Source organism: Physella acuta, unplaced genomic scaffold (assembly GCF_028476545.2).
Source record: "Physella acuta isolate Inbredline_101_S28 unplaced genomic scaffold, ASM2847654v3 ptg000902l, whole genome shotgun sequence".
Taxonomy (NCBI): domain Eukaryota; kingdom Metazoa; phylum Mollusca; class Gastropoda; family Physidae; genus Physella; species Physella acuta.
This window is the reverse complement of record NW_026732419.1, coordinates 337,788-350,990: the sequence shown is the minus strand read 5'-3', so window position 1 is coordinate 350,990 and position 13,203 is coordinate 337,788. Positions and strand designations below refer to the sequence as shown.

Here is a 13,203-nt window from a genome sequence, read left to right as displayed (position 1 = left end):
AGAATATAATTCATAATTATTATTTTAACAATTAATGTGGTAGATAATGTTATATAGCAAATATTTGATTTCCTTACTAGTAATTAGTATTGCTTATATATTTTTTTTCTAAAAATCCAAATAAAGTAATTAGTGTCATATACAACTGTTAACATTCTGAAAATTAAAATATAAAAACTAATTAATAATCTGAAAATGATGATGATGATGTCAACTCTTTCCCTCTCTGACAGATGTCGATGTCCCCAACCCAGATGAGAAGTCTATCCTCACCTATGTGTCATCACTCTATGATGTTTTCCCAGAAGTCCCAAGTGTTGAACAGTCCCTCAAGGATAATGTAAGCACTCACTTGCTTCCCTTGAACAGTCCTGTTGTAGTTGTGTCCCATCATGTCTGTTGCTTCCATTTAACATTCCCCTCAATGATAATATATTGATAGTATTCAGTTGTTTCTCTTGAACAGTCCTGTTGTAGTTGTCTCATCCTGTTTGTTTCTGACCCCCCTCCTCCCTTTTTTTATGGTAATATAATGATAGTCTTCATCATTTTCCTTTGAACAATCCCCCAGAGATAGTATGATAGTAGTTTTCCCTTGAACAGTTTTATACTGATAACATAATGATAGTATTCAGTTGTTTCCCCTGAACAGCCCCCAAGAAGTATGTAACAATTTTACTGGGTGGGGGTCTTTAGCCCCAGACTCAACGCTCACTCCCCAACGCAGGATAGAGAGTAGCCAATCAGAAGAAAGAAAAATAAAACCTTAATTACAAACATTGTGTATAACATTTTGACGATTGTAGTTTTTGGATAGTTTTTCAACTGTTCCACTCTAAAGTTGATTCAACTATTTCAGGAGAGACAACTCAAGGTGGAGGAGTACAGGGAGCTAACCTCCACCCTCCTCACATGGCTCAGAGATGCCATCAGGCTCATGCTCAGCAGAAATTACCCCACAACACTGCTAGAGATCAAGGTACTACAGCAACATTAGCCGTTATCCATAGCTATATAGGACAGGGGCGGCAAACTGCGGCTCAAGCCGCATGTAGCTCTTTTGATGTTAATATCCGGCTCTCCGGTTCCATAATAATTATATTATTTTATTTTCAAAACTCTAAAAATGTTATACTGTAAAAACGAAAACAACTTTAAATATAATAAAAAAAAACAGTGAGAATAAGTGAAGTAGACTCAGTAGAGTGTATATGGAAAACTGACAGCCCTATGGCAATGGTTCCATGATTTCCACTACCGAAGTACACATCAAAATGTTAGTGGCTCTTTAAAAATTTGGAAATTTTGTAGATTGTAACCTTTGGCTCTTCCGTCTCATAAGGTTGCCGACCCCTGCCATAGGACCTCTGTCATTCCCACAGCCATATAACACATTTGTGCTTTTATTAGATAGCAAAATGGAAAGTAGACACTTTCACATGAAGTAGATTTCTTGTGTTTGATGACGACTCAGACACATAAAAAGATGAGTGGTTGACTTGGATCCCTTTTGGTTGACTTGACTCAAGGCCAGCTTTACATCTCAGCAGAAAGAATTACTAGTGTTGGTTTTTTTTCATAGAGTATCATTGGGACGGAGTGGTCTAGCGGTAGAGAGCTGGACTGCTAACCCGTAAGTCTCGAGTTTGAATCCGGGTTCAAGTCAGTAGACCGTCCCTGAGTCCACCCAACTCTGATGGGTACCTAACTCACGTTAGGGAAAGTAAAGGCGGCTGGGCATGGTGCTTACCACACTATCTCTTCATATGCCGAGGTCACAGAAACAAGTGAACTCTACTTCAGTTGCCCCACAGACCGTCAGGTTTGAAAGGGAAACTTAACTTTTATCATTGTGCGCAATTTATTTTTAGTTACCTGCAAATTTGTTTTTTTCCTACAGGCTCTACACAATGACTTTAATCGATTCCGTTCTGAGGATGTTCCCCCACGGTTAGAGAGCAAGAACAGAGCTTTGAGACTCTTTGATGAAATACAGGTCAGTCTCTCACACACACAAACCTGTCGGTCTCACACAGACATACATGTCAGTCTCACTCACACACAAACCTGTCAGTCTCTCTCACACACAAACCTGTCAGTCTCTCACACACACAAACCTGTCAGTCTCACACACACAAACCTGTCAGTCTCACACACACAAATCTGTCAGTCTCTCACACACAAACCTGTCAGTCTCTCACACACAAACCTGTCAGTCTCTCACACACAAACCTGTCAGTCTCTCACTCACAAACCTGTCAGTCTCACACACACAAACCTGTCAGTCTCACACACACAAACCTGTCAGTCACACACACACAAACCTGTCAGTCACACACACACAAACCTGTCAGTCTCACACACACAAACCTGTCAGTCTCACACACACAAACCTGTCAGTCACACACACACAAACCTGTCAGTCTCACACACACAAACCTGTCAGTCACACACACACAAACCTGTCTAACTTTTACTTTCTGTATTGTGTAGAGCCTAACAACTGATCCCTCACACATGACAATAGAAGATGAACTACTACCTGACAATGTATTGCTAACTTTTACTTTCTGTATTGTGTAGAGCCTAACTACTGATCCCTCACACATGACAATAGAAGATGAACTACTACCTCACAATGTATGACTTTTACTTTCTGTATTGTGTAGAGTCTAACAACTGATCCCTCACACATGACAATAGAAGATGAACTACTACCTCACAATGTATTGCTAACTTTTACTTTCTGTATTGTGTAGAGCCTAACTACTGATCCCTCACACATGACAATAGAAGATGAACTACTACCTGACAATGTATTGCTAACTTTAACTTTCTGTATTGTGTAGAGCCTAACAACTGATCCCTCACACATGACAATAGAAGATGAACTACTACCTCACAATGCTAACTTTTACTTTCTGTATTGTGTAGAGTCTAACAACTGATCCCTCACACATGACAATAGAAGATGAACTACTACCTGACAATGCTAACTTTTACTTTCTGTATTGTGTAGAGTCTAACAACTGATCCCTCACACATGACAATAGAAGATGAACTACTACCTGACAATGCTAACTTTTACTTTCTGTATTGTGTAGAGTCTAACAACTGATCCCTCACACATGACAATAGAAGATGAACTACTACCTGACAATGCTAACTTTTACTTTCTGTATTGTGTAGAGTCTAACAACTGATCCCTCACACATGACAATAGAAGATGAACTACTACCTCACATTGCTAACTTTTACTTTCTGTATTGTGTAGAGTCTAACAACTGATCCCTCACACATGACAATAGAAGATGAACTACTACCTCACAATGCTAACTTTTACTTTCTGTATTGTGTAGAGCCTAACAACTGATCCCTCACACATGAAATAGAAGATGAACTACTACCTCACAATGCTAACTTTTACTTTCTGTATTGTTTAGAGCCTAACAACTGATCCCTCACACATGACAATAGAAGATGAACTACTACCTCACAATGCTAACTTTTACTTTCTGTATTGTTTAGAGCCTAACAACTGATCCCTCACACATGACAATAGAAGATGAACTACTACCTCACAATGCTAACTTTTACTTTCTGTATTGTTTAGAGCCTAACAACTGATCCCTCACACATGACAATAGAAGATGAACTACTACCTCACAATGTATCCCGTGTCTGGAGCAGGTTTGAGGCCGCCATGCAGGAGAGAGACATGACAATACAGGCAGAGGTCATCAGGTACACTGGTTTCTTACATCTTAACATTGTTATTATTTATTTATTTAGTGGGAAGATAGCTACTATTGTACTTAATATGTGAGCAGCTGCTAAGCATGTTATTATTTTTTTATTTAGTGGGAAGATAGCTACTATTGTACTTAATTTGTGAGCAGCTGCTAAGCATTTTCCTCTAAATATAATGTGTCATGCAGTAGTTGTAAACCTACCTCATAATCATTTTGCAAAACAAAAAAACATTGTGTACGAGGTTCAGGAGTCCAATTTGTACACTTTTTTACTCTTATGAGAGGTTATTATTGCTGAAGCAGACATTTTAGTTTGACACTATACAATAGTTATGGTACTAGATATGTAAAGTGTTCTTTTACATTTGATGCTCTATAAGGGTAGATGAGGTAGAGCACATTTGTTTTTCTTTTGCTTCAATATACGAAATGATTGTGTGGTCAGTATTTTGCTCAGCTGCCCAGGTACTTATTAAAGCTAGGTGGGCTCATAGATCTTGTTAGGTCTCTCTCCCAGGAATCGAACTGTTGACTTTTGGATTAGCAATCCTTTGCTCTAGCACTTAACAACGCCACCCCATGTGATGTGTAGGAAGAAATATTGAGATTGTACCAACATGATGATGTCATGTTTTCACTTACACTTAACCATGTGATGTATAGGAAGAAATGTTGAGATGGTAACAACATGATGATGTCATGTTTTCACTTACACTTAACCATGTGATGTGTAGGAAGAAATGTTGAGATGGTAACAACATGATGATGTCATGTTTTCACTTACACTTAACCATGTGATGTGTAGGAAGAAATGTTGAGATGGTAACAACATGATGATGTCATGTTTTCACTTACACTTAACCATGTGATGTGTAGGAAGAAATGTTGAGATGGTAACAACATGATGATGTCATGTTTTCACTTACACTTAACCATGTGATGTGTAGGAAGAAATGTTGAGATGGTAACAACATGATGATGTCATGTTTTCACTTACACTTAACCATGTGATGTGTAGGAAGAAATGTTGAGATGGTAACAACATGATGATGTCATGTTTTCACTTACACTTAACCATGTGATGTGTAGGAAGAAATGTTGAGATGGTAACAACATGATGATGTCATGTTTTCACTTACACTTAACCATGTGATGTGTAGGAAGAAATGTTGAGATGGTAACAACATGATGATGTCATGTTTTCACTTACACTTAACCATGTGATGTGTAGGAAGAAATGTTGAGATGGTAACAACATGATGATGTCATGTTTTCACTTACACTTAACCATGTGATGTGTAGGAAGAAATGTTGAGATGGTAACAACATGATGATGTCATGTTTTCACTTACCACTTAACCATGTGATGTGTAGGAAGAAATGTTGAGATGGTAACAACATGATGATGTCATGTTTTCACTTACCACTTAACCATGTGATGTATAGGAAGAAATGTTGAGATGGTACCAACATGATGATGTCATGTTTTCACTTACCACTTAACCATGTGATGTATAGGAAGAAATGTTGAGATGGTACCAACATGATGATGTCATGTTTTCACTTACCACTTAACCATGTGATGTGTAGGAACAAATGTTGAGATTGTACCAACATGATGATGTCATGTTTTCACTTGTGTGCAGCTACTGGTCTGTGCCCAGCACCAGTGTGAAAAACTTTTACACAAACTGCACCTTTCTCACACAAAACTTGCAAGGACAAAAATCACAACACTTCACAGCCTCCTATACCGCACAACAAAACAACCGCCCACCACCTTACACACTACAGAACAGGTTACACATTTTCATTTGTTACCTTTTTAAAAAAAATTTTAAGTAGTTTATAATTAACCTGTAGGTAATAAATGTTTTGTCCTGTAATATGTTGTAATGTCAACTTTTCTATCCTCTAATGTATTTTAATGTCGACTTTTCTATCCTCTGATGTATTTTAATGTTATCTTTTCTATCCTCTATTGTAATCTCACCTTTTCTATGCTCTAATTTATTTTAATGTCAACTTTTCTTGCCAAATATATTGTAATGTGATTTTTCCTGGCTTCTAATATATGGTAATGTCAACTGTTCTCCTATATATTGTAATGTCAACTTTTCTCTCTACTAAGTAATGTCAACTTTTCTCTCCTCTAAGTACTTGTAATGTGTTACTTTTTTAAAATTGCTTTACGTAGTTTATAATTAACCTGTAGATAACAAATTTTTTGTTCTTCAATATGTAATATGTCAACTTTTCTCTCCTCTAAGTACTTGTAATGTGAATTTTCCTGTCCTCTAATATATTATAATGTCACATTTCCTCTCCTCTAAGAACTTGTAATGTGAATTTTCCTGTCCTCTAATATATTATAATGTGAATTTTCCTCTCCCCAAATCTAATGTAATGTCAACTGTCCCAGGCTGGAGAGACTGCACAGGTTGGCTGAGAAGGCACAGAGAGATGTCAGGTTTAACGAGGAGACCCTGGCTGACCTGGCCCGCAGGATAGATGACACCGCCCGCGGCCTTGAGATGATGCACTCGTACGAGGCCAAACGTAACTGTGATGCCCTGGACCGTGGGCTGAAGAGTGTGGAGGAGGCCCTCAGAGGGCTGTTCAGAGATTGTCAGACCTTGCAAGATGGCAACCACCCATACGCTGAGCAATTGTATAGGAGGTGAGTCATAGCTTTAACAGCAATTATATCTTGAGAAATACTGTAGAAACTTAATAGAGCTGTTTAAATTATTCATAGCTGTAATCTCTATATCTCTAATAGAATGGAAATAAGCATAAAGAACTGTAAAATAGACCTACTAGATTAAATAAATGTGTGAACGTGTATGTGAAGATGTTTTAACAATGGAATTGCCATTTTGTTTGGACTTATCACATTACATGGGACGCGTAGCCTAGCGTTAGAATGCTAGACTGCTAACCCAAAAGTCTTGAGTTCTAATTTGGGTTCACGTCAGTCTATCCAGCTCTGATGGGTAGTTAACTCACATTAGGGAAGGTAAAGGCTTAGTACTGACCACACTATACCATCATATGCCAAGGTCACAAAAACAGGTGAACTCTACTTCACTTTCCCAGTTGGTCCTCGAAAATGGAACTTTACATCACATTACAGAATTAAATCTATATTTAAGTATGACAGAAAAATTTTATATGGTTTTACCCCCCTCCCCCATGTTCCAGAGTTTCTGACCTGCAAGCCAAGGTGTCCAGCCTGAAGAAGCACCTGTACGGTCAGCTGGTCCACCCCCTGCTCAGCAGGTCCGCTGATGAGGGGAGGATGACAAAAACAAGAGCTGAAGTGGTCTCAGAGAGCCGACTCATAGAGACCAACCCAGCATTTCGCCACGTCCAGGACTGTCTGGACTGGGTGGATGCTAAACAAGTGAGTCCAATCTCAAAGTCTTACAGATCTTTTAACACAATCAAGTGAGTCCAATCTCATTACAAATTCTTAAAGATCTTTTAAGAAACTTTTAACACAATCAAGTGAGTCCAATCTCAAACTCTTAAAGATCTTTTTAGAAACTTTTAACACTGTCACAGACTGTATAATTATGTATGTTTATATTATATTGTGTTTTACATGAAGTTGCATGAATGAAGAGTACCTGGCTAGCGGAAGGACTGTCTGAGCGATCCTCATGTGTTTATCCATGTTTTTGGGTGAGATCGCTCATTGACGTAAGGGGAGAGAAAGTTGTGAATAAAAGGGAGAGCAAAAGGTGAACGGGTGTTGTGTGCTAGGATTTTGGGGACTGGAACGATGGCAGTGAATGTAAGATGTCTCCATGACTTGGAGTCGTGATTATTATTTGTACCTATATCAGTTGATCTTCAAATATGGATGTACCACGGATTTATCTGTACATAGTGTAAATAAAGTTGTCATTTCAAGTTGCCACTGTTGCTCGTGTTCCTGTATGAAAGCTAACCCACAACAACAAAGAATACATGTTGTTACATATGGTGTCAGAAGTGGAGGCAATAAAGTGATGTTGCTACATTGTATTACTGTTACTTATGATGTCACAAGTGGTTGAAGAATTGGTGCTACATATGTCAGAAATGGAGATATTACAGTCTGTGGTCTTCCACTGTTTACCAAGTACGTCAAGTTCTTGAAAGTCATCTATCTACACTTAAGTCAGAAGGGTTGCTGTAGTCAAGTCAGACGTCTTGTTCAAGTCAAGTCATCAACGTGATAATTTTTATCACCTTATTTCGATATTGTCTCACCAATGTCGAGTAAATATCGTCTGTGTGTTTTTTCTGTTTGGATTTAGCCGATCAAGTCTTAGTGTTTCTTTTCTACTGTTTGGATTTAGCTGTTCAAGTTTTTTCTATATGGATTAGCTGTTCAAGTTTTTCTACTGTTTGGATTTAGCAGATCAAGTTTATTTTTGTAACTGTTCCTAAACTGTTCCTAAAGATGTCTTATCTAAAACTGGACAAATTTCTACTCTGTAACAGGCTACTAGAACTATTTTGAATTTTTTTTCAACTTTTTGGAATCAACAAAGTGAACTATTTTTGTACTATATATGTACTATGAACTTTTCTTGGATTACTAGATGTCTCTAATCAACTGAACAAAGCCAGAATACAAGAAAGGGTATTGTAAATTAATTAACATTTATCTATTGTCAACTAATGAATTTATATTTTATGTCATAGAAAATATATCAAAATGTCAAATTTTGAAACATATACAGCACTTGTGAAGGAACTTGACATTCCGAAGGAAGACAGGTTGGCATTTATAAAAGAACTACTAAAGAAAGATGAAGAGAAAGCTGCTAAAGAGAAAGCTGAGAGAAAAGAAGAAGAGAAGGCTAGAGAAGAAAAAGCTGCTAAGGCGAAAGCTGAAGAAAAAGAAGAAGAGAAGGCTAGGAAGGCAGAAGAGAGGGCTAGGAGGTTAGAGGAAAGGAATTGGAAAATAGAAGATGATGAAAGAAAGCACAAGCATGAAACAGAACTGAGAAGAATAAATAGTACTGAACAGGCGGGTGAGCACTCAACCAGATTACAGCTGAAATTCAGGGACTTAAGAGCTATTACAGACATGCAAAAAGAAGAAGAAATGTCAGATGGAGATAAAGTAGAAGAGACTGTACAACTAAAAGGAAAGCGGAAAAAAAGAAACAGAAAACAGAGAGCAGATAAAAGGGCTGAAACTTTGGAAAAACAAGTTGGCCTACATGAACTAGTATATAAACAAGAACTATTAGAAATGAAAGCTATAACAGACACAAATGAACCAAAATTAGAAAGTGAACAGACAGAATTTAAAGCAGAACTTGAAGAAGTAAATATTGGCAACCTTTGGAATGAAGAACAGAGTAACATAGTCCAGGAAGAATTGAAACCCAAGGATAAAACAGAGGGTGAACTTACTAATGATTTAAAGGTGACAGATTCATTAGAATGTCTTAAGATTGACTCTTTATTGACTCAAACGCAGGTACACGAGAATATTATTGAAAGTTGTATCGTAAGTCCATCAGAGAATGGCAGTCAACAAGAAACAAGTCCATCAGAGAATGGTAGTCAAAATGATTTAATAAGCCCATCAGTCAATGGCAGTGATGATTTAATAAGTCCATCGGAGATTGGCAGGAATCATGATAAACTAATGATGATTAATGAATCAGTGAACTTAATAAGCCACAATGAAGAGAACGTACCTATTGAAGATTTACTTCGAAAATTGGAGTCAAACTATAAAGAAGATATACTAGAACTCAAGAATAAATTTAACAAAGAAATGGAGAAATTAACCCAGAAATTTATGTGTGAACTAGAATCAATAAAGAAGCACAAGGAAGTTAAGAAAGATGAAACAGTAACTAGAAACTACAATGTCATTGGTGCACAGAATGAAAGTAAAAGAAATTTAGCAAACTATGAATACAGTCAACATGTTAATAAGAATGTCATTAATGTCATTAATGCACAGAATGAAAGAAAAAGAAATTTAGCAAACTATGAATACAGTCACCATGTTTATAAGAAGCCAAAATCTAGATGTTTTTACTGCGGAAAAACAGGTCATTACCAAAATCAATGTTGGCATAGGTTGGCAAATCAGAGAAGAAACAATTATTATGTACAAAGAAAGTCATGTGAGAAATACAGTAATTTAAGAAATAATGTATCAAGTTCAAATCAGAATAACAAAAGTGTGAATAGGTATACTAATGGAAGTTACCGACGCAACACATATTATGAGAGGCCAAAGCAATGCCATAATATTTATATTGAGTTGGTTGATGAACCAAACGAACGTACACAAAGCAAGATAACTACTGACGTTGTTCAGAAACCAGAAGAGAATATTAAAACAAATGAAGTAACACAAGTTACACGAATTCTAGGAAATAATTATGGTAGCACAGCTAAAAACTACAATTTGAGGGAGAGATGGCATACAGGTCATCGTCAACTGCACGAGAACGATTACTCATGCTATAGAGGATGCTAAGATTAAATTGTCAATTGACAGTTTATTAATATTATACAGTCTGTAACTGTAATATATAAATATCAAATAATGTGTTTGAGTAAACATAAATTGTGTACTATATCTAAAGAATGTAAACTGTATTATGTTAAACCTATTCTATACTATTAATTAACAATGAATAAAGTAAATAAATAAAAGTTAGAGACTATTTATTCCGCATAACAATAAGACGGAACTCTCAATGATGTATTGTGTATTAGTCAATACCTGTGTAAGGCAAGAATGTGATTGTGTTGTGACCTAGATTTGTCTGAAATGGGTCAAATAGGGGAGACAACAAAGTATATTACTCATGCGTGGTAATAACATACCTTGATGATAAGGAAGTTTTTTTTACCACATAGGATATAGTTATTTGAATTATGAGTTGAATTAAGTCTTTGATAATTTCAACTATGCATTATAGTTTGGTAATTTACTAAACTCATTGATCTTGTTTATACTACAATTACTGGGTAATTGAAATGTTTTTCTTTCTCATATTTGAATATATTACACATAATGCTTGTGCATTAGTCTACAAAGAATGTATTTTCCATGTTTTTTGAGATGTATAAAAATTTTGTTGTCTGGCACATGGTCCTGCCCTACCAATATTGTATTTATAAATTTTGTTACACAAAATTTTATTTGAAGGGGGGACGTGTCACAGACTGTATAATTATGTATGTTTATATTATATTGTGTTTTACATGAAGTTGCATGAATGAAGAGTACCTGGCTAGCGGAAGGACTGTCTGAGCGATCCTCATGTGTTTATCCATGTTTTTGGGTGAGATCGCTCATTGACGTAAGGGGAGAGAAAGTTGTGAATAAAAGGGAGAGCAAAAGGTGAACGGGTGTTGTGTGCTAGGATTTTGGGGACTGGAACGATGGCAGTGAATGTAAGATGTCTCCATGACTTGGAGTCGTGATTATTATTTGTACCTATATCAGTTGATCTTCAAATATGGATGTACCACGGATTTATCTGTACATAGTGTAAATAAAGTTGTCATTTCAAGTTGCCACTGTTGCTCGTGTTCCTGTATGAAAGCTAACCCACAACAACAAAGAATACATGTTGTTACAAACACAATCAAGTGAGTCTAATCTCAAACTCTAAAAGATCTTTTTAGAAACTTTGAACACAATCGAGTGAGTCCAATCTCAAACTCTTAAAGATCTTTTAAGAAACTTTTAACACAATCAAGTGAGTCCAATCTCATTACAGACACTTAAAGATCTTTTTAGAAACTTTGAACACAATCAAGTCCAATCTCATTACAAACTCTTTTAAGAAACTTTTTACACAATCAAGTGAGTCGAATCATTACAAACTCTTAAAGATCTCTGTCGAAACTATTTACACAATCATTTTAAAAAGTCACCCTTAATTATTCTCAATAGATCTATTATTTGTTTGTTTATTTTTTTTTTTTTATAATTGTAAGTATAAATAAGATTATTCCAAATTGTGTGTTTTTCCTTCCCAGCGCCACCTGGAAGAAGCCCAGTATGACAGTGACATGAACAGAGTCCAAGAGTTGCTAGCTGTACATAGGAGAGAACATGAAGAAGTCCAAGCATTCCGATCTCAAATAGACAAGTGTATCAGTGACAGAGTTAGTTCTCTTTTACATTGCGTAGTTTGTGGTTCATCTCTGTGTATTGTCACTTTGTTTTCACTTTCTCGTGCCTTCTTTTCAAAACTTCCTGCTATTTTTCGTTACACTAAGCTTGCTGTCATTTCTCTGACTGGTCATTACATGCAGTGCTACCTGTGTCTCCTGTATTAACCATGTTTGTAGTGTATTTAAACATTAAACATTACACCAAAAAACTACTAACTCCCTCGTAATAAACACATTACAACAAACATTGCTCCCTGTACCTCCTGTACTAAACACATCAAAACAAAACCTACTATCTGTCTGCCTCGTGTTAAACATATTGCAACAAAAATTGCTAAAGATATATCACAGTTAACAACCCACCATGACCTCTATTCAACTAATTTTATTTCTCAACCCCAGAACAATCTTTCGTCTGAAGAACAAAAAGTATACACACAAAAGCTTTCCAAAGTAGAAGTGGCCTATTCCCTTCTTTCGGTAAGTAAAGTTAGACTTAAGTTTTTTAGGATGAATATGTAAGAACTGAAATTTTTATCAGACCTTCAATTTCAAATAGCCAATATTGCAGTCCGCAATAGATAAATTAGTGGATTATATATTCAGAGCTGTGATTCTGTTTGTTTTGCCAATTCCAGAAAACATCCAGTCGGCGCTTGCGCTGTTTGGAGTCATTATATGAGTTCCTGCAAGCAGCCAGATTAGAACTGTTATGGTTGAGTGAGCAGGAGGAGACGGAGCTGTCCCGCGACTGGGGGTCAGCTGATCTCAACCTGGCAGAACTTGATGAACATCATAAGGTAGGTCATGTACCATCATAGGGTAGGTCATATAGGGTAGGCCATGTACCATCGTAGGTTAGGTCATATAGGGTAGGTCATGTACCATCGTAGGTTAGGTCATATAGGGTAGGTCATCTACCATCAAAGGGTAGGTCATATAGGGTAGGTCATGTACCATCATAGGGTAGGTCTTGTACCATCCTTGGGTAGGTCATATAGGGTAGGTCATGTACCATCATAGGATAGGTCATATAGGGTAGGTCATCTACCATCAAAGGGTAGGTCATATAGGGTAGGTCATGTACCATTATAGGGTAGGTCTTGTACCATCCTAGGGTAGGTCATGTACCATCATAAGCTAGGTCATATAGGGTAGGTCATATAGGGTAGGTCATGTACCATCATAGGGTAGGTCTTGTACCATCCTAGGGTAGGTCATGTACCATCATAGAGTAGGTCATTTGCCATTATAGGGTGGGTCATGTACCATCCTAGGGTAGGTCCAGTTT

At 36.9% G+C, this 13,203-nt stretch overlaps 1 protein-coding gene across 13 annotated transcripts in view; it reads left to right on the top strand.

Moving 5' to 3' along the window:
- Nucleotides 1–13,203, top strand: part of LOC131953051 (uncharacterized) — a 192,351-nt gene that overhangs the window by 87,429 nt on the left and 91,719 nt on the right. For all 13 annotated transcript variants that reach the window (XM_059316055.1, XM_059316063.1, XM_059316059.1 and 10 more), the window contains 9 exons: nucleotides 234–340; nucleotides 860–979; nucleotides 1,901–1,996; nucleotides 3,614–3,744; nucleotides 6,175–6,432; nucleotides 6,957–7,158; nucleotides 11,775–11,903; nucleotides 12,315–12,392; nucleotides 12,551–12,712. In XM_059316055.1, the coding sequence (XP_059172038.1) occupies nucleotides 234–340; nucleotides 860–979; nucleotides 1,901–1,996; nucleotides 3,614–3,744; nucleotides 6,175–6,432; nucleotides 6,957–7,158; nucleotides 11,775–11,903; nucleotides 12,315–12,392; nucleotides 12,551–12,712 (1,283 nt within the window). The remainder of the gene's footprint in view (nucleotides 1–233; nucleotides 341–859; nucleotides 980–1,900; nucleotides 1,997–3,613; nucleotides 3,745–6,174; nucleotides 6,433–6,956; nucleotides 7,159–11,774; nucleotides 11,904–12,314; nucleotides 12,393–12,550; nucleotides 12,713–13,203) is intronic.